We start from the raw sequence: 20,056 nt of genomic DNA on the forward strand, positions 1-20,056 counted from the left end.
GTCCTGTTCTAAACAGACTAACTTTAAAACCATAGGTTATGAAGCTGGCTTGTTTCAAAACATAATTTGGTTAGTTAAACTCTAATATCTGATTCCTATGTACCAACTAGCCAGAATTCATGGCTAGTATTTACAACCTTTTCCTGATCCTGGCTGCACAGGGGAGAGCATGGAGAGCGAATGTGCATGCTACACTATGGGTTTAGTGTTACAAGTGAACAAACCTAACATATAAATACATTGGCTATTTTAGTTCTAAATACCTTGAGATGTATTTACCTCCTATCCTGTTGTGTTTGCAGAAGATGAGCAAGTCTCTGCCGTCTAAAGAACTGGGGCTTTCTGGATCCTGCGTGAGCCAACTTAAAGGAGAGCACAAGACGACGCCCCTAGTATAGGAGCCTTGGAACTCTAAAGGATGGTGGACCTGTTTGCCTCCTTCCCTGCCTTAAAGCAGCATGGGGCTTCTCCCCCTTCCTCCCGCACTCTTCTTCCCTTGCATGTGAAATACTGTGAAGAAATTGCCCTGGCTCTTTTCAAACTGTGTTGCTTGAAATGCACATTGCAGCGGTTTCCCAGCTACCACTGTTGCTATCTGCCACATCACAGTACCATTCTAACTTCCAACATCTACGCATCACAATGAATAACTGACTGCACTTCTCAAATGCCTGGAAGCATTTTTTAAAACCTTCCTCAGATCTTAATCACATTCAGAGGTATAGTGGGGTGGGAGCTGCTGAGGGCACCGGAGTTGCTGCTTCCTTCTCAGCCAGAGGAGTGTGGCGGCTTTATGCGCTGGCCCAGTGCTGCTTTTGCAGGCAACATGGGACCCTCAGTGTTCCCCTCAGGCACCCTCCAGTTAAAGGGCGCCCAGAAGAGATGTGGTGACTTGGGCATCCTGCAGGTCCTGCACTGCCCTTAAAAGCAGTGTGGGGCCGGCACACGGCGCTGCTGCATCTCTCCAACTGTGAAGGATTCAGCAGCTCTGGCACCCTGTGCCCCCTCCCAAGACTGCACTTGGGTCGATGTCCCCCCCCCCCAGCACACCCCAACCTACACCTGTAATCGTGATTAAGATCTGAGGAAGGTTTTAAATGCTTCCAGGCATTGGGGAAGTACAGTCAGTTATTCATTGTGATGTGTAGATGTTGGAAGTACACGTTTTTGATTCCCAACTAAGAAAAATGCTGACATGTATTTCTGGCTGGTTCAATGATGGAGAAGAGATACCCTTGCTCGGTTGTAAAGCCTTGGCCTATTTAGAATTTTTTAGTCCTCTCATACAGCTGTAATATGAATGATACTGTGATGTGGAAGACGGCAACAGCGGTAGCTGGGGAAAACGCTGCACTGTGCATTTCAAGCAACACAGTTTGAAAAGTGCCAGGACAATTTCTTCAAAGTATTTCACATGCAAGGGAGAGATGTGGCGGCTCCATGTGCCGGCTCCACACTGTTTTGCGGCTTCTCGCTGCTTTTGCAGGGTACCCAAGCTGCCACATCTCTTCTGGGTGCCCTCTAGCCAAAGGGTGGCTGAGGGGGACGCAGTGGCTTGAGCGCCCTACAGGTCCCACAATCCCCACAAAAGCAGTGTGGGGCTGGTGCATGAAGCTGCCACATCTCTCCCCTGCATGTGAAATACTGTGAAGTTATTGCCCTCCAGCTGAGAAGGATGCAGCAGCTCTGGCACCCAGCACCCCCCTCACAAGATTGCACCTGGGGCGACGCCCCCCCAGCACCCCTCACTCTACGCCTCTGATTGTGATTAAGATCCGAGGAAGGACGGCTGAGAAGGACGCAGTCATTCCGATGGCATACCCCACCCCACGGCGTGCCCTTTTGCCATTGTGTGGCACGCTCCCACCCACCCCAGGCACCACCGGGTCATGCCCTGCCGCTGATCACAATCCGTGCACTTCACCTCGTTGGGATAATGAAATCAACTAGTTGACAAGCTACATTTGGCCTTTACCCTACTAAGAGAAACATGTTGAATTCCTTCAAGTACACAGTGCTTGTTTGCTTGTTTACAATGCCTTTGTTGCTACTCTAAATGTTGTATTCGGAGGGGGGGGGAGTTACACTTGCATAATTTCAGTATTATTTTGTACTTTTTAAGAAGCGGTTTTTAAAAAGCTATAGTGCATCTAAGTAAGGGTGGTCTATAGGGAGGATTCGGCCTTTCATTGACCTTCAACCTTCATTTTTAGTGTTCCACACTTGGAGCACAGTTGATCAGTTTTGGAATTGCTGGTATTGCTAATTTGCATCTATATTGATGCAGGGCAATTAGTCTTGCATTTTAATAGATGCAAATCCATTTTGCATCCCTTTCCTGTGCCTTGAGGAATACAGAATGGTAAATAAAAACATTTGTCGCACTTTGACAAATGGCAATTCCATCTTTTACTTCAAATATTTTTTCCTTTTTATCATCCTTGTAATACACTAACAGTTGTCACACACAAATTATGAGGATAATACTACAGTTAAGGCAATGCAGGACACTGCAGCTAATGCCAACCCTTAATAGTGATGTAATAGGCTCTTTTTATTGGCTTTGCATTAGGAAGTGATACAACCTTTTTATAAAGAGGAGCAATCTCTGAAGATCTACCAGCCTTAGCAGTGCAAAAATATTCACAACTGTGGATTACTCTTATGGAACACTGCATGTATAGAGAAGGCCAATCGGGTAGCAATCACATGCTCACAGCTGCTATTAATCCTTGAGTGACTGAAATGAAATGACACCCCCTACTTTCTGTTTTTGTGTTGGTTTTGCACAGACTCCGGAAAAGTGAAGGCTGCCAATCTGAGCAGTACTCAGATGTGAGGAACTGCTGGTCTTGGAATTATTTTTCATTGAACTCAGCTGATCATATTGATCAGTAGATAAACGTAAATAACTTCAACTTCTAAAGATCAAATTGCAGTGTTTTTTCACTGTATTGAATTATGTCAGTGCTTTATTTAATTATTCTCTTTCTCCTGTATTCATGGCTTTTGTCTTATTTGCTCATATATCACATTGTCAATTATACATTTGTAATTTTACATGTAATATGCATTTGCCAGTTTCATTATATAGGGTATGGACCACATGTGCATATAGCAAGACAGAACAAACCTAGCTGTATCACAAGTTGCACAAATGTTATATAGGCATTAAGTAATTGTAGACCATAGGACTGCTAATCTCAGTTCACTCTGTGATGTCAAGTGCAGAATGTACAACTAACTGGTGATTTCCTCATACTTTTGATACTACTTGTACCTGTATGTCTTTTAGAAAGACATTGGTGGAGTCTGTATCCCTTTTGTATTTTTAATACAATAATTGTACATATTGGTTATATATTTTTGTTGAAAATGGTAGAAATGTACTATGTTTATGCTTCTATCCAGTTTGTATGAAGCTGGAATATAAATAAATATAATGTTAATGATCTCCGTATTGTTTTGTCCTGTCTTGGATGTTTTCTTAGGCTTTGCTATTCATACATATGGGAGAGAACTGCATGTGCAGCTGTGCTTGCTAATCTCTGTGCCACTACTAGAGGCTGTAGAGGCTGTCCTGAGCTAGTATAGCGACACCAGCAGATCTTTAGCTTATACAATGACATTTCACCAAGACTGGTAAAGACCTGGCCTTATATAACGACAGCTACGCTAATGTTCACTAAATGATGCTAATGAATTAAGACTCAGCTCCTTGGCATCATGTTTGTTTTAAAACCAACTCTAGAAGAATGCAGCCTTCAACCCTTTTGTTGCCTTTTCTCAGCTTGGTGCTCCTTTCTTTCCTAACTATGTTTCCAACAATTCACAGTCAATGTTGACAGATTTACAAAGCCACTTAAGCCCCATTCTCAATAAAACTGTATCTGAGCAGTACTATTTCAGGTGGGGGTTCAGATGTCTGAGTGCTCCTCAGTAATAATGGAAATCCCTGTAAATAGAAAAGCAGGTCCCAGGGAAATACAGTTGTTAAAACCTAGTCTTCTTCCTGACATGGCAATTTTCTATGTGAACCAATTAAAAAAAATGAAGAAGCATTATACCATATGACACACACACCCATGCTGATAAAGCCAAGATACAGAATTACCATTTAATTAAAACTTGACCTTGAGAGGATTACTGTGAGTCGCCAGTGTAAACATACATACATACATCATTTTACTTGCATGCCACCTTTCCACGGTTAATAGCCATGCTCCAGGTGGCTTACACCATGAAAAGAAATGCACAATTCAAAATACAGCAAAAGTAGTCATAAGGGATAAATAAAACATCAAAAAGTACCAAACCAAACCAAACAATTTCCACATAAATCATAATAAAGGTACAAAACTGCACAAATTAATATCAATAACAGCAACAATAACACCCCCTCAGCAAAAACCCCTAAGCAATAATAATAATAATAAATAAACTTTTTCAGAGTAGTTTTTACACTTATATAAAAAATCACTGAGTTATACTATTAGAAATACATAGACAGATAATTATGAAATTATTGTGAGGTTTAATAACTTTATATTTGTACTTTATTGGAAGGAGAAAAATAATCGTTTCCTTAATAACAATTTAAACAATTTATTTAACTAAATCAATAATATTATAGCATATGTATCCATGTTTGTTAACTGATGTGGTTGAATTTAAAAAATAAACAAACTTAGACTGAGTTTTAGCACACATGAAAAACTTAAAACAAATCCTTATTTCCAGTATAGCCTTTGGACTATACTGTAACTTAAACAGAAAAATATCTTTAGAAAGATTTTTCCTCCAAAAGCATTTTATTTTAAAAATCCGATTTAAATTTTAAAAAATCTGATCTTTTAAAATTTAAATCATTGATTTTTATCCATCCTGTACAAAAGCTTGTTTTCAAATGAAATCCTTCACTAAATGTGTACAATATACCCATACCAGCACCCAAAACTCCTTGCATGCTGAGATAACAGGGCAGAGAAAACAAAGTTGGCAGGGGAGAGGAGGAAAATGTCTTCCTCTGCTAAGGGAAAAGAAACTGAGATGTTGAAGGAAGTTAGAAAGTGAGGTAAAAGGCTAATATATAACATAATCAACAACAGATAAACCGGGAATGGAAAAGGGGGGATATCAGAAGAAACAGGACAAAAAAGTGAATGTACCTGGCCATGGAAGAGAAGATGGGAGAAAAAAACCACAAGAGATGCGTAAAATATTTTTGAGAGACTGGGTGGAAATATAAAAGCAAATGCTTTCCCCACTTAAAGCTGGATCAGCTTTCCTAATGCCACCAGGAAAAGTGCCACTGTTTAGCACGAAGAAAACTGATGTGGTGGATTCCTTGTTGCAAGGAAAATGCTGAGGTAAAAAATAGCCATTTCCAAAGATTGATTTGATACCAGTAGAAAATCATGCAAGAGATTGCCAGCTCCTTGTGCCAAACTCTGCCTTGCCACCATTTTGTAACTTCTTCTGCCCCTGCACCACCATTTTGTGACTGCTGGGCCTCAGTCATTGTCAGCCATCTTAGTGGGCCCTGGGAGCAAACAGTTTAATAATTTATGATCTAGTTAATCCTAAATAATACTATCTGCTCCTTTTAATCCAAATAGTGAAGCATAAAAGCTTCATTCATATATTTTTACCAGTTTACACGTTTTGTTTATTTTAATTCCTACTCTGTATACATTATACTTCCATGTACCATCCGATAACCAAAGTTTGCTTCCGATTCTGTAATAATAGCATGATAATAACATATATGTATAATATAGATATATGTGTGCACGGGTGAACAACATATGAATGCACACTTCTGAAGTTGCATCCTTATAGTTTTTAAAATACTGTTCATGAAGGTCACTTTCCTTCGGCTGTGAAATACACCTTTTCAGATGAAGTGTGTCAGTATCTTAAAAGCATGGAGTTAGGTGGACTGAATCAATACACACACTGCAGCCTGCCAATGAGAAATTGTGTGCTTGACAGCAGTGCTTCACTTTGATATTCTAACTGCAAAGGCTGCACAAATTTATTACGGTCAAAATCCAGCATTCTCCTTAAATCTTTCTATGGGGAGTAGCGGTGGTGGGAATTCTTCTACAGCCAAGTTCTTACTTTAACAATTTAAAGTAGGAATGGGGGACCTGTGGCCCTCAAAATGCTGATGAACTTCAACGCTCATGTGTCGCAGCCACCATGGCCAATGAGCAGGGATGATATGAGTTGTAGTCCAGAAACATCTGGAAGAACTGCAGGTTCCCTGTCCATGGGTTTGTTTATGCTTTGGTTGTGGTATTTTTGTTTTTTGTTTTGTCAAAGTGGACATAGAGTTATCAGTTATATGTACTAAAGATGTTCTGTGCTACAGAATTTGAGGATTACTGAGATAAATTATGTAGTGTATTTATTACATGTGTATTTTTTGTTTTTTGTTTACAGAGATCAGCACAGTTTATATATTGCTTCTGTAAATATTGTCACCCATTCATCATCCTTGTAGGAAGGGTGGATTTATAATGTAATACAGTCAGTTGTATTTCTTTTAACATTACAGCACAATCCTGTACATATATAATTAGAAGTACGGTAAGTCCCAATGTGTATAATAGAGTTTTCTCCCTGTTAGAATATGTCTCCAAGCAGTAAACAAGCAGTAAACATGCATACATACATCAATCATTTTATTTGCATGCCACCTTTCCAGTTATAGCCATGCTTCAGGTGGCTTATGCCATGCAAAGAAATGCACAATTCAAAATACAGCAAAAGTGGTCAGAAGGGATAATTAAAACATCAAAAAGTACACAACCAAACTGAACAATTTCCACATAAATCATAATAAAGCTGCAAAACAAAGCTACACAAATTAATATAAATAACAGCAACAATAACACCCCCTCAGCAAAAATCCCTAAGCAATGCCCCCACCCAGAGTCTGTTCAGCAGCCTCATCATTTCTACCTGCAGTCAGTCCCAGGACAGTTGGAAGAAGGCAGGGAGCAGGGCTTGCAGGACTCACAGCCAAGATGATATTCCAGCAGTAAATGTAATCTCTTATTCTCTGGCCAGAGTTACTATTCTTTCAACATGGATGCTTTCCCCCCAACCGTTCCCCCCCCCCCATCCCTCTGCTGCAAAGTCAAAAGCCCCTCCAAACATTCTTCTCCTTCATCTTTGATTGTCCTTAAAGGTGATTTTTATTTTTTTCCTGTCAGCTCCCCTCCTGCAGGGAAACACTCCCACCAGAAAATATATAGCCTAAAATATTTGTTAATGTACAAATACATGATACAGAAGCTTGTTTTAAAACAAAATCCTTCACTAAATGTGCTCAACATACCATGCCAGCACCCATAATTCCTTACATTCTGAGATAACGGGGCAGGGGAAACAAAGTTGGCAGGGGAGAGGAGGGAAATGTCTCCCTCTGTTAAGGGAAGAGGAACTGAGGAGATGTTGAAGGAAGTTAGAAAGTGAGATAAACAGCTAATATTTAACATAATCAACAACAGACAAACCGGGAATGGAAAAGGGGGGATATCAGAAGAAACAGGACAAGAAAGTGAATGTACATGGCCATGGAAGAGAAAATGGGAGAAGACACCACAAGAGATGCGTAAAATATTTTTGAGAGACAGGGTGAAAATATGTAAATATAAAAGCAAAAGCTTTCCGCACTTAAAGCTGGACCAGCTTTCCCAATGCCCCCAGAAAAAGTGTCGAAGAAAAAAGTGCACGAAGAAAACTATCGTAGTGGATTCCTTGCTGCAAGGAAAATGCTGAGGTAAAAAATAGCCATTTCCAAAGATTGATTTGTTACCAGTAGAAAATCATGCAAGTAATTGCCAGCTGCTTGTGCCAAACTCTGCCTTGCCACCATTTTGTAACTTCTTCTGCACCACCATTTTGTGACTGGTGGGTCTTAGTCATGTTCAGCTATCTTAGTGGGCCTGGGGATAAGCAGTTTAATAATTTATGATCTAGTTAATCCTAAATAATACTATATGCTCCTTTTAATCCAACTGGTGAAGTATAAAACCTTATTTCATATATCCTGTACATGTATACTCAGAAGTAAGTCCCAGTGTGTACCAGTGTGTATAATGGAGCTTTCTCCCTGTTAGGAAGGAATAGGGCTGCAGCCTTAATCACTTTAGGACACTGTCCCCTAGCAGTATGACACCTATCAAATGCCTAGAAGAGAGTGTGAATGAATCGGGAAGCTGGCTTGCTGCAAAGGCATCCCTTTATTGAGAAGGTGAAAGGAAAGCTAGAATATATCACAAAAGCAGCAGCTATGGCAGACTCCCAAGTTTATGGTCATCCATTTTGGAGAGGGAGGAAGTAAACTGGAGGTGTACCTTCCTGGAAACTTGCTTTATAAAAAATGGACTAAGCTTCAGCTAACTTTCATATTGGCTATGCTGTGATATACAGAAAAACATGCACAACCTTTTTCTCTGTGTTGTATATTTATGTAAAGCTGGAATGCTGACAATCTATATTTAAAAGCACAGCTTTCTGATGTTTATGGATGGGATTATGTGGTGGAATTAGCACACTTTGCCATCTGTCTGTACAGATTTTTCTGTTGCTTCTCAAGGTCTGTGTAGTAAATGACGTATCTGATACAAAATTCTGATGCTTTAGTAGAGATTGCTTTATTGCAGGGGGTTGGACTAGGTGACCCTTAGGGTCCCTTCCAACCATAGCTGGCAAGTGTCCCTTATTTGAAGGGACAGTCCCTTATTCCAGCGCCATGTTCCGCTGCAGTCCCTTAGGGTCCCTTCGAACTCTACAAATCTGTGAAATGTGAGAGCTGGCTGTCATGTTCAGCATCAACCTCTTGTGCTTGTAATGTGAGTGGGATGATGTATAGGCCTTGACCTGCAGGGAAAAGTTAAGCAAGCTGAGAAGAGAGAGGCTGGATTTAATGGTATTTAAATAGGAACACTGCAAGACCTTTATTTTTACAGTAGTTCTCACAGGTATTAGGATTGGAGCTTGTGGGATGCTTTATTTATCAGATTTTAGTTAAGGTTTGAATGTAGGGTGGGGTGGTTGTCGTTGTTTAGACCTTTGTGTTGTCTACACTCTTGCCTTCCACATGGAGAAAGCTAGAAAACTGGATAAATGAACGAATGAAAATGCTGCTGCTCTTTCCAGTCCCCATATTTTCTATCCTGCATGTTGGGTATTTGGTCTACATGTGATCCAAATCTGAGATGGTTACTGGGTAGCTAAATGGGGCTAGATTAATAGCATGATTTTTTTGTTTATTTTATACCCCACGTTTCCTTCAAGGAGTTCAAGGTGGGGTATACTGTTCCCCACAACAACCCTGTGAAGAAGGTTAGGCTGGGAGGCAGCAGCGACCAGCCCAATATAACCCAGTGTCCTTCATGGCTGAGAGAGAATTCAAACTCTGGTCTCCCAGATCCTAGTCCAACACTAACCACTACATATACACACTGGCTCTCTGATTTGGTTAGAATTGTTTGTAATAGGGAGGGGTCAATAAAGAAAAAGCTGTCTTCATTTTGGTACTCTTTCCGCCTCCCCCAAAATAAGAGACAACTTTGCAAAAGCACAACAGTGCCAGACCTATCCATTTAAACAATACAATACATTATTATTATTATTATTATTATTATTATTATTATTATTATTATTAATTTCATTTCTATACTCCTTTATATTTTTAAGAAAAATCTCAAAGTTATTTACAGAATATTAAAAAATCAATAAAACATAAATAAAACAATCTGAAGAAAGACAAATATAGAGTATACAGCCAAAGCAACATAATTAACAGAAAACTAAAACATTATCTTAAAAGATTTCAAAATAAAACATTACAAAGGAGGTCAACTACAGAATGCATATTTAACACAAACTAAGTTAACAAAAAGGAATTTTTAAAAAACCATTCTTAAGTGAAGTCAAATATAAAATGCACATTTAGAACAGCATAATTAACAAAGAGAATAAAATATTATCCTAAGCATGACATGGCTGTTTGGCAGGCACAAAAAGATGTGGGGAAAGAATCCAATAGTTAGTGTTTGTTGTCAGGTTTAGCAATGTCCCTCTGGTATCACCAGGAGCCTCTTTAGTAGAGCTGGGTGAGTGTGGGCCCTGCCCCCTAGACCAGGTGGAAAGAGCTTTGCAGGGAGTGGCCTTCACAACTCACAGCCAGGCGTTGTTAGCTAGACATTACTTTAGTCAACATAGTTCTCAGTATTGCAGATCTCTGCCCACCACTTAAGATGCAAGTCATCTGATGGAAAAGTAGGCACCATAAAACTAGTTAGATCTCGTCAACTCAAAGGGACTGCATTAGGTCATGGGATCCACAAGAAGATATAGTCGGGTGAAACTGTGTAACCATGGGTGGAATGCTTTCAGTAAAATTCTTATAAATTATATACGAAACAGAGAGAGTGAGAGAGTTAGTCCTTTAACTCTGCAACTAATTGTAGCTCATTATGCCATCCTGAGCTGCTTGGAGGCGGTGTGCAATAGTATTGTGTCTAATAATAGTGTGTTGTCTAGCAGCACCAAACTGGGAGGTTGAGGGTTAGATGTAGAAAGAAAAATGAAAGCAGCTGAACCATATCCCACCCCCACCCCCCACTTCCCGTAGGACAAACTTTGTGAGCAAAAGATGAGAGGAGGCCGAGCGGAATTTTTTATTCATCTAATATAATTCACATAGTTCTTGATTGTAAGAAAACTTCCAAGCAAGACATAAAGAGATAAAACACATATGACTATTATATGCCTGGATAGGCTTGCCTAAAGAAAAATGTTCTAAGTAGGTGCCCAGAAGGGTACATACTGTACAGCAATGGCACATTCCAGATATCAATAGGCAGGGAGTTCCAAAGTAAATTGCCATTAGACCAGATTGTTTTCCTAACAGTACAAGTAAGATCAAATGTACAGCAAAATCTGGACATATGGCTTTAAAACTTCAAGAAATAAATAAATGGTGACCTGATTGAAGACTGTAAGTGTCTATTTGATGAGTGTAAACTGCAGAATATTAGTGCAGGAAAACCTGATGGAACTGAAATTTCTACAACTACCTCTAATACAGGGAGCCTATATACTGTATTTGCTGTTTCATTTAAATTGATAGTAACCATATGGCATGTGCATTCAGAAGTGGTGGAAAATTTCCCTATTTCAACTTTCTCATTTTCCTGATCTTAAATTCAGTTCACCATATTTTCACATCAGATTGCATTTTTTTTAACATTCCCACAAAGATTAGCGTTTCAGTCCATTTCTCCTAATAAATACATTTTGCACACAGTTTTGACTTATATATACATCCTTGCAAGATACAGTATAAGGTGTTTTGCATGTTATTTTCATGGGTATGTGCATTTTTATGTACACTGTCTCCTAATATACACTTAGTGTGAATTTCACAGGACAGCTGTATTTGGGTTCACATATTGTTTCTTGAAAGGTAAATTAGGTAGGTTCATCGTGAAATGCAAACTGAACCAAATTTCGACGCACTCCTAGTCTTCAGCAAGTTCTTATGTAATTCTAAGATTTTACCAAATGGTATGCTGTGCAGTATTTTTAAAAAAAGTTCTTGCAGAATATATATTTGGTGTTGGTGAGCTAACTGGAGATAAAGCAACATCTGAAATACATAGTTAAGGAGACCTCTTGTGTTTGTTGTTAAGTACTACAGTTTTAATACAGAATTATTCGTGGCATTTATTTACGTCCCAGAACAATTACAATTTCCAATTCTACATTTGGATTACACTTGCTTTTCTGCAATTAAATCTAACAGCTACTTCTACCATGATGGTGCAGCAATTCAAGCACAAATGCAAAGTGTACACATCCTATTGGATACAAAGGCCATACTATTGTTATTTCTGTTCCCCTTTCTTTTTAAAATACAGTGGCATCTTGGTTGTCGAACGTAATCTGTTCTGGAAAAATGTTCGACTTCCAAAACGTTCAACAACCGAGATGCAGTGGGCGGTTGGAAACTCCCATTGAGAAAATTGACAGATAAATACTTTGTTTTTCTTCTTCTTTTTAGTACACATAAAAAGTCTGATCTACTGAAATATTTTGCAATAAATTTGTATCATTATTATTAGTTAGCAGTTATTTATCATTGTCACTGTGCAGATAGTGGGGGCATGCAAATCAATGTTAAAAGGACTGGGGTATTGGAAATGGATGTAGTTGTCCCTGGAACCTGAAAATAGTTGAGAAGCAGCCAAAACTAAGTAGAACAATTCAAGGTAGAATTTCTGGATAAATATCTCTTGGGGTGTAGGTAATAAGACAGGAAAATTATTTTCTCCAAATGTGGAGTTAAGAGACTGGCAAGGAGACACATGCAGTTAATAAGCTTCACATTCAGTATTAGTGAACAGTATACAAAGTATTGCTTATTTATAGACAGGAGAAATGAAGTAACTATATCGTATGATATTTGTTGATTATTGCGTACAAGTACAGTGGTACCTCGGATTAAGTACTTAATTTGTTCCAGAGGTTCGTTCTTAACCTGAAACTGTTCTTAACCTGAAGCACCACTTTAGCTAATGGGGCCTCCTGCTGCTGCCGTGCTGCCGGAGCACGATTTCTGTTCTCATCCTGAAGCAAAGTTCTTAACCTGAAACACTATTTCTGGGTTAGCAGAGTGTGTAACCTGAAGCGTATGTAACCTAAAGCGTATGTAACCCGAGGTACCACTGTATTATTGTTTTATCTATTGTAAACCATTTATATACCACCTGTCATAAAAAGATACATACCAGGCAGTTTACAACCAAGTAAAATGGTACAAGCTCATTAAAATCACTTCTAGTATACACTGCTAGGCATTTTTCTTTAGTGGTGTTTGTTTTTGAATCAGTTTCTTGTACTCTGTTTATTTAACATTACCGTATAATGCTCCCTTGAGGGCTTTAAAGAAAGTTGGGCTATAATCTTAAACCACAATGCATACTTGAAACTTCAGAAAATGTAAAGTCTCAATAGTTTTCTTGCTACTTTGGACTGTGTTGGAGATGAGAGGCATTCAGGAAATCGAATGTACCAGAGCAGAAAGAATTCAACCTGTCAGAATTGCTGTTCCATAGAGCTTGGGGGAGTAGAGAAGGAACAAAAAATGCTGTGTTTAGTGGATTTGTAAATCAACGTTTTAGTATGGGGATGTTCATGGCAATACAGATCATGAACTTACAATAAAAAAATTCCTTTGCAATTATTCTGTATGTTGAAAAAGTCAAACCCAAGCTTTGATATCCTTTTCAGTGTTTTGCCAGATTGGTATTTTGAACCAGAGAATAGATTACTGCCTTGCCTTTTTTATTTTGGCATTGCTTTAAATTTCAGGTTGCAACCTTATGTAAGATGTTTACTAGAGGTTAAATTTTCTTTAGTTGACTTTGTTGAGAGGAAATGTACAGTTCAGGTAGAGGGGTCTTTACAAATTAGTTGGGCAAAGGTTTAATATGCAGGATGATTCATAATGAAGTATACAGTTTTCAGATGCTGTAAGGCGGTAACAGGCAATGACACGGATCACAACTGCGAACCGTGAGGTAGATGTACAGTGGTACCTCAGGTTACATACGCTTCAGGTTACGGACTCTTCAGGTTACAGACTCTGCTAACCCAGAAATAGTACCTCAGGTTAAGAACTTTGCTTCAGGATGAGAACAGAAATCATGCTGCGGTGGCGCAGCGGGAGCAGGAGGTCCCATTAGCTAAAGTGGTACATCAGGTTAAGAACAGTTTCAGGTTAAGAACGGACCTCCAGAACGAATAAAGTTGTTAACCCGAGGTACCACTGTACTCATAAAGTTTGTGTTCTACTACTGAGGGAAGTGACATAGGCGATAGCGTGCGATTCATGTGACTAGTCAGGCAAAATGGCTGTGTTTGCAGTGGAGAAGGTATTTTGTGTTCTTGAAGTGAGCAAAACGGAATCTGTAACTGTTGTGCGATGGCATTTTCGATCATGATTCGGGGGGGGGGGAACCTCCAAGCAGAAAATGTATCTTGAATTGGCATAAAAAATGTGAAACTATGAGCTGATTGTGCAAACTTAGAAGTCCTGGACGACCGTCTGTTTCAGAAGAAGTCAATAGTGTTTGCACCACCATTCAACGAAGCCCGGGAAAATCAACACGTAGGGTGAGTCGTGTTTCGGCAGATAAGGATTACCGGTTCGATGTGTGACAATGGGTGCACATATAGAACATCTGTGACTGTTTCTAAAAAAACTTTAAACATTCCCCTACAATTCTGTCACAGGTAATATATATTACATTCTTCTTTTTTATAGTGTGTTGAAACGGTATACAGTGGTGCCTCGCAAGACGAAATTAATTCGTTCTGCAAGTCTTTTCGTCTTGCGAGTTTTTCGTCTTGCGAAGCACGGTTTCCCATAGGAATGCATTAAAAATCAATTAATGCGTTCCTATGGAAACCACCTTCAGACCAGGTCCGGAGACAGTCTGTCCCCCGACCTCTTCTGAAGGCCGGCGGGGGGCGAAAGTCTTTGCTTCCCCCCCGCCTGCCTTCCCGGGGGCTTTTAAATCGCCCCGGGACTGTCCCGGGGCGATTTAAAAGCCCTCGGACGGCTTTTGAAGGCAGGCGGGGGGGAGCAAAGACTTTTGCCCCCCGCCAGCCTTCAGAAGAGGTCCAGGACCTCTTCTGAAGGCTGGCGGGGGGCAAAAGTCTTTGCTCCCCCCTGCCTGCCTTCCCGGGAGAGCGGAAAACGCAGCGCTGCCTTCCCGCTCTCCCGGGAAGGCAGGCAGGGGGGACAAAGACTTTTGCCCCCCGCCCGCCTTCGGAAGAGGTCCTAGACCTCTTCCGAAGGCGGGCGGGGGGCAAAAGTCTTTGTCCCCCCTGCCTGCCTTCCCGGGGGCTTTTAAATCGCCCCGGGACTGTCCCGGGGCGATTTAAAAGCCCCCGTACGGCTTTTGAAGGCAGCGCCTTCCGGGGGGCAGAAGTCCTGGACCTCTTCTGAAGGCTGGCGGGGGGCAAAAGTCTTTGCTCCCCCCCCGCCTGCCTTCAAAAGCCATCCGGGATAGCGGGAAGCGCTTCCCTGCTATCCCGGACCGCTTTTAAAATGCTGGCGGTGGGGAGCAAAGCCTTTCGGCCCCCGCCGGCCTTCCTGGACCTCTTCTGAAGGCCGGGGGGGGGAAGGCTTTGCTCTCCACCGCTAGCATTTAAAAGAGGTCCCCGGAGATTTCCCTATGGGCTTTCTTCTTGCGAAGCAAGCCCGTAGGGAAATTCGTTTTGCGAAGCGCCTCCAAAACGGAAAACCCTTTCGTCTAGCGGGTTTTTCGTCTTGCGAGGCGTTCGTCTTGCGGGGCACCACTGTATTTCATTATTAATCACCCTGTATTAAGATATAAAGAGGTGCACACACCTACAAGTGCAACCATACATGTCAACTATTCCATCTCAGTCTTACAGGGAAGCCACTTGAAGGAAAGCAATCCCCAGCAGACCTCAAATATACCCTAATCTGCACTTAAATTTCACAGTGGGTGGAATGTAGCTGTGATGCACCAGGCTCCAGTACTCAAGATAAAAATAATTAATGAAAAGGGAAACTAATACTTGTTGTGAAGGGCAGTAAGATTAGGGCATCTGAGAGAGAAAAGTAGATTTGTCAGTTGGTGGCCTCTGTAAAAATTTGTTTGCAGCTCTAAAACATTTAATGTTAGGATCATTGACTTCAGACATTTTTGTTGACCATTTCAACTGACTATGGAAAGCAAGGCTGAATGTCAGATATCTATGTCTTGGACAACAGAGGGCTTTTATAATCAATATCACCAGTGCATCCAAATGAGCTGGTTATGTCTCTTCTAAACCTCTGGTGATAACATGCTTCTTTTGCTAGTATACTAAGGGAATGACTCACAGCATTTTACAGCTGCAGTTTCTGAATAGACTTTACTGTATTACTCATTACAATACATCCATCTGGCAGTAACAAACACTTACTGATCATCATAGCCACATCTTTGCACTAAAAATGGTCCTTGTTTATAGAAGTGTCTGTTACTCCAACAGTGTTTGGAAAGCAATGTTGTAATAGATCTGAGAACACTTTTGATAAGACAGGAAAGCCATACCACTGCTTACCATAATCTTTTGATGATTCTTCAACTCACAAATATTGCTTGGACATTGCAGTTCAGAAAAGACCTACAATTTTAGGGTGCATAATCTCAGTGTTTTTGCTTATCAGTGTCTGCATTTGTCATTTGCTAAATATAATATAATATAATATAATATAATATAATATAATATAATGCACTTTTAGTTTTACTTCACAAAATTGTATACAAGAACATATGTTTGTGATGGTGCAAATGCAGGTGTCATTTTGAACAGAGATTAAAACCCTCAAGATCTTTTAAAATTCATTCTTTAGTGGCTTAAACTTAGCTCCAGCTGCAATATTATAAACTACTTGGGAAAAATATACTCATGCCAGCACCCATAACTCCTTGCATGCTGAGACAATGGGGCAGGGGAGAGGAGGGAAATGTCTTCCTCCACTAAGGAAAAAGGAACTGAGAAGATGTTGAAGGAAATTAGAAAGTGAGATTAAAGGGTAATATATAACATAATCAACAACAGACAAACCGGGAATGGAAAAGGGGGGATATCAGAAGAAACAGGACAAGAAAGTGAATGTACATGGTCATGGAAGAGAAAATGGGAGAAGAAACCACAAGAGATGGGCAAAATATTTTTGAGAGGCTGGGTGGAAATACAAAAATATAAAAGCAAAAGCTTTAGAGCTGGATCAGCTTTCCCAATGCCACCAGAAAAAGTGCCTGTATTTAGCACAAAGAAAACTGTCATAGTGGATTCCTTGCTGCAAGGAAAAAATAGCCATTTCGAAAGATTGATTTGATACCAGTCGAAAATCATGCAAGTGATTGCCAGCTCCTTGTGCCAAACTCTGCCTTGCCACCATTTTGTAACTTCTGCCCCTGCACCACCATTTTGTGACTGGTGGGTCTTAGTTATGTTCAGCCATCTTAGTGGGCCCTGGGGGTAGACGGTTTACTAGGTAATCCTGGATATTACAATCTGCTCCATTTAATCCAGCTAGTGAAGTATAAAAGCTTAATTCATATATTTTTACCAGTTTGCACACTGAGTTTCTTTTAATTCCTACACTGTATACATTATACCTCCATGTACCATCAGATAACCAAAGCTTGATTCTGATTCTGTAATAATATGATAATAACATATTATATATAATATACAGACATCTGTTTTCTTTGAAGCCCCATTGTGTTCATGGAGCTTACACCCAGTTAAGTGACTGTGTGGTCCCTTAGTATTGTGATAAAGTTCAATACACCCAACTGCTTTGGGTGGGAGGAATATTCAACTGTTGCTATTGGAGAGGGATGTAGTATACAGCCTTTTTCTGAGCTGCAGGCTATTGATCGATCTAGACCAGTGTTGCCTACTGTTGGATGGCAGCAATTCCCCAGGATCTGGTGCAGCCTTTTCCATCCTCTGCTATGGTGGAGTTGCTAGGGTTTGGTCCTGGGACCGTCTGTGTGTGGACTTTGTTACTATGGTCTGTGACTTCATTGCCTCTCTTCAGGTCCAACCTAAGTTACTTTGAAACCACTCAATGTTCTCTTGGTTGAAGGATGAAACTATGCATATGTATCTATCCTATTTCCAACTGACCTTAAAGATAGAAAGATCAGCTGGTAAGAGTCTGGTGTATCATTTAATGATACCTCCCCCTCCCCTTCCACCAAAAAACCTGCTTTCTATTTTGTCTCAGTATGCCTCTTACTACTAAGCGTTCACCATGGAAATTTGGAACTGGATCTGAAGTTGTAGTTTCCATGGCAATCAGGATGTGATTGCAATGATGTAGGGCCAAATGAGTCCTTGGAATAATGCCAAGAGAAGGCAGCTTTCCTAAAATGTTTACATGCCATTCATTTGCTATATCACCCGGTGTACAAAATTCTAAATAACTACTATGTCGTAGGGACTCGGGTGGCTCTGTTGTTTAAACCACTGAGCCTCTTGGGCTTGCCGATCAGAAGGTCGGCGGTTCGAATTCCTGTGACGGGGTGAGCTCCCATTGCTCAGTCCCAGCTCCTGCCAACCTAGCAGTTTGAAAGCACGCCAAAAAGTGCAAGTAAATAAATAGGTACCATTCCGGTGGGAAGGTAAATGGTGTTTCCGTGTGCTGCTCTGGTTTCGGTGTTCCATTGAGCCAGAAGTGGCTTAGTCATGCTGGCCACATGACCCGGAAAAACTGTCTGCAGACAAATGCTGGCTCCCTCGGCCTGTAAAGTGAGATGAGTGCCGCAACCCCAGAGTCATCTGTGACTGGACTTAACGGTCAGGGGTCATTTACCTTTTTAAAAAATATATCTGGGCAGGCACTTTCTTGCAGTTCCTTGAACCTCAACACTCCTGAACAGTTTTGTAGTAGCTGGGTACTTTTTGCTCTATAAGACTCATTTTTTCCCTCCTAAAAAGTAAAGGAAAATTGCTGCTTTCACTGTTCAGCGATCCCTCTTGCTGTTCTGGCTTCTGAGATTCAGAATATTTTTTTTCTTGTTTTCCTCCTCCAAAAACTAGGTGCGTCTTGTGGTCTGGTGCGTCTTATAGAGCGAAAAATACGGTATATCCTGCCCATCTGGGTGGCTTCTCTGGGTGGCTTCCAGTGGAATATTTAAAACACAATACAGCAATAAACTTTAAACACATTCCTAAACAGGGCTACCTTCAGATGTCTTTTAAAAGTAAGATAATTGCTTATTGCCTTGACATCTGACGGGTAGAGGGGGTGATCAGAGAAAGGGAGATGAGGAACATGTTTCCTCAAGTCTCAATACAGCTGCTCTCCTGCAAGAATGTTGTGTTATCTTCCAGAGGTGGGATGGGGAACTTGTGGCCTTCCAAACGTTATCGGGCTCCAACTCCCAGGATGGCTAAAGGTCAGAGATAATAAGATTTGGAATCCAACAGCACCTGCAGGGCCACAAGTTCCACATACTTATACTGCAACACCCACAACTGTGATGGCCCAGGAATCAGCTTCACCTGCTGAACAACAGCCTGAAAGGGGAGGTGGTGGAGGAGGTGCTGATGAGAACCAGCTGGCTTCAGTTTTTTTAAGCAGAGCTTCCAGCAGCAGTCAGATGCTGGTAACAACACTTGTAGTTCCTGGCCCTACCTTGCTGCTTCCTGCATGTCTTGACCCATGACCATCAGATTCCTTGACTTCTGGACTGTCTCACCACACGGATTGCTGTTTGCTGGACCTGACCTGACTTTGCAAGCTGATTCTGCCTCCAGGCAAGTACACCTCATAAACTCTTTGCTGGTTGGCCTCCCACTCCACTGAGATCTGTATGTTGTTGCTTAGCAACAAGACTATGACAACAACTTGGTCTGATGCAACTGTTTAAGCATTGTTCCCCCATGCCACACTTCTGGTGCTGGTGTTTGGTAAAAGTTCAAACCCCAGCCACAAAGCTTGATGGGGTGAGTCCCTGTCTCTCAGCCTCCCCTAACTTATAGTGGTGTTTTGAAGATAAAATGAGCAGAGCAGAACCATGTACATTATCCTTGTAGGAAGGGTGGATTTATAATATAGTAATGCAGTAAGTTGTCTTTCTTGTAACATTACAGCACAATCCTGTACATGTATACTCAGAAGTAAGTCCCAGTGTGTATAATGGAGCTTTCTCCCTGTTAGGAAGAAATAGGGCTGCAGCCTTAATCACTTTAGGACACTGTCCCCTAGCAGTTATGACACCTATCAAATGCCTAGAAGAGAGTGTGAATGAATCGGGAAGCTGGCTTGCTGCAAAGGCATCCCTTTATTGAGAAGATGAAAGGAAAGCTAGAATATATCACAAAAGCAGCAGCTATGGCACTCCCAAGCTTATGGTCATCCATTTTGGAGAGGGAGGAAGTAAACTGGAGGTGTACCTTCCTGGAAACTTGCTTTATAAAAAATGGACTA

The 20,056-nt window shown here is 40.8% G+C and overlaps 1 protein-coding gene and 2 long non-coding RNA genes across 13 annotated transcripts in view; 2 read left to right on the forward strand and 1 right to left on the reverse strand.

Annotated features, from left to right (window-relative positions):
• Nucleotides 1-3,454, forward strand: part of RAPGEF2 (Rap guanine nucleotide exchange factor 2) — a 155,698-nt gene extending 152,244 nt beyond the window's left edge. For all 7 annotated transcript variants that reach the window (XM_081925886.1, XM_081925889.1, XM_081925888.1 and 4 more), the window contains one exon: nucleotides 303-3,454. In XM_081925886.1, coding sequence (XP_081782012.1) covers nucleotides 303-328 — 26 coding nt within the window. In that variant the 3' untranslated portion in view covers nucleotides 329-3,454. The remainder of the gene's footprint in view (nucleotides 1-302) is intronic.
• Nucleotides 1-19,482, reverse strand: part of LOC309378235 — a 31,080-nt gene extending 11,598 nt beyond the window's left edge. The window contains exon 1 of one of the 2 annotated variants that reach the window (XR_014171901.1): nucleotides 19,262-19,482. This is a non-coding gene — a long non-coding RNA (uncharacterized lncRNA). The remainder of the gene's footprint in view (nucleotides 1-19,261) is intronic. The other variant, XR_014171902.1, reaches the window with a different exon arrangement.
• The window catches only part of LOC309378246, a 221,306-nt gene continuing 208,315 nt past the window's right edge, over nucleotides 7,066-20,056 (forward strand). For 3 of the 4 annotated variants that reach the window (XR_014171936.1, XR_014171937.1, XR_014171938.1), the window contains exon 1: nucleotides 7,066-7,792. This is a non-coding gene — a long non-coding RNA (uncharacterized lncRNA). The other variant, XR_014171939.1, reaches the window with a different exon arrangement.

This window comes from Podarcis melisellensis (assembly GCF_964234715.1).
Source record: "Podarcis melisellensis genome assembly, chromosome: 9".
In the NCBI taxonomy this organism is placed as follows: Eukaryota; Metazoa; Chordata; class Lepidosauria; order Squamata; family Lacertidae; genus Podarcis; species Podarcis melisellensis.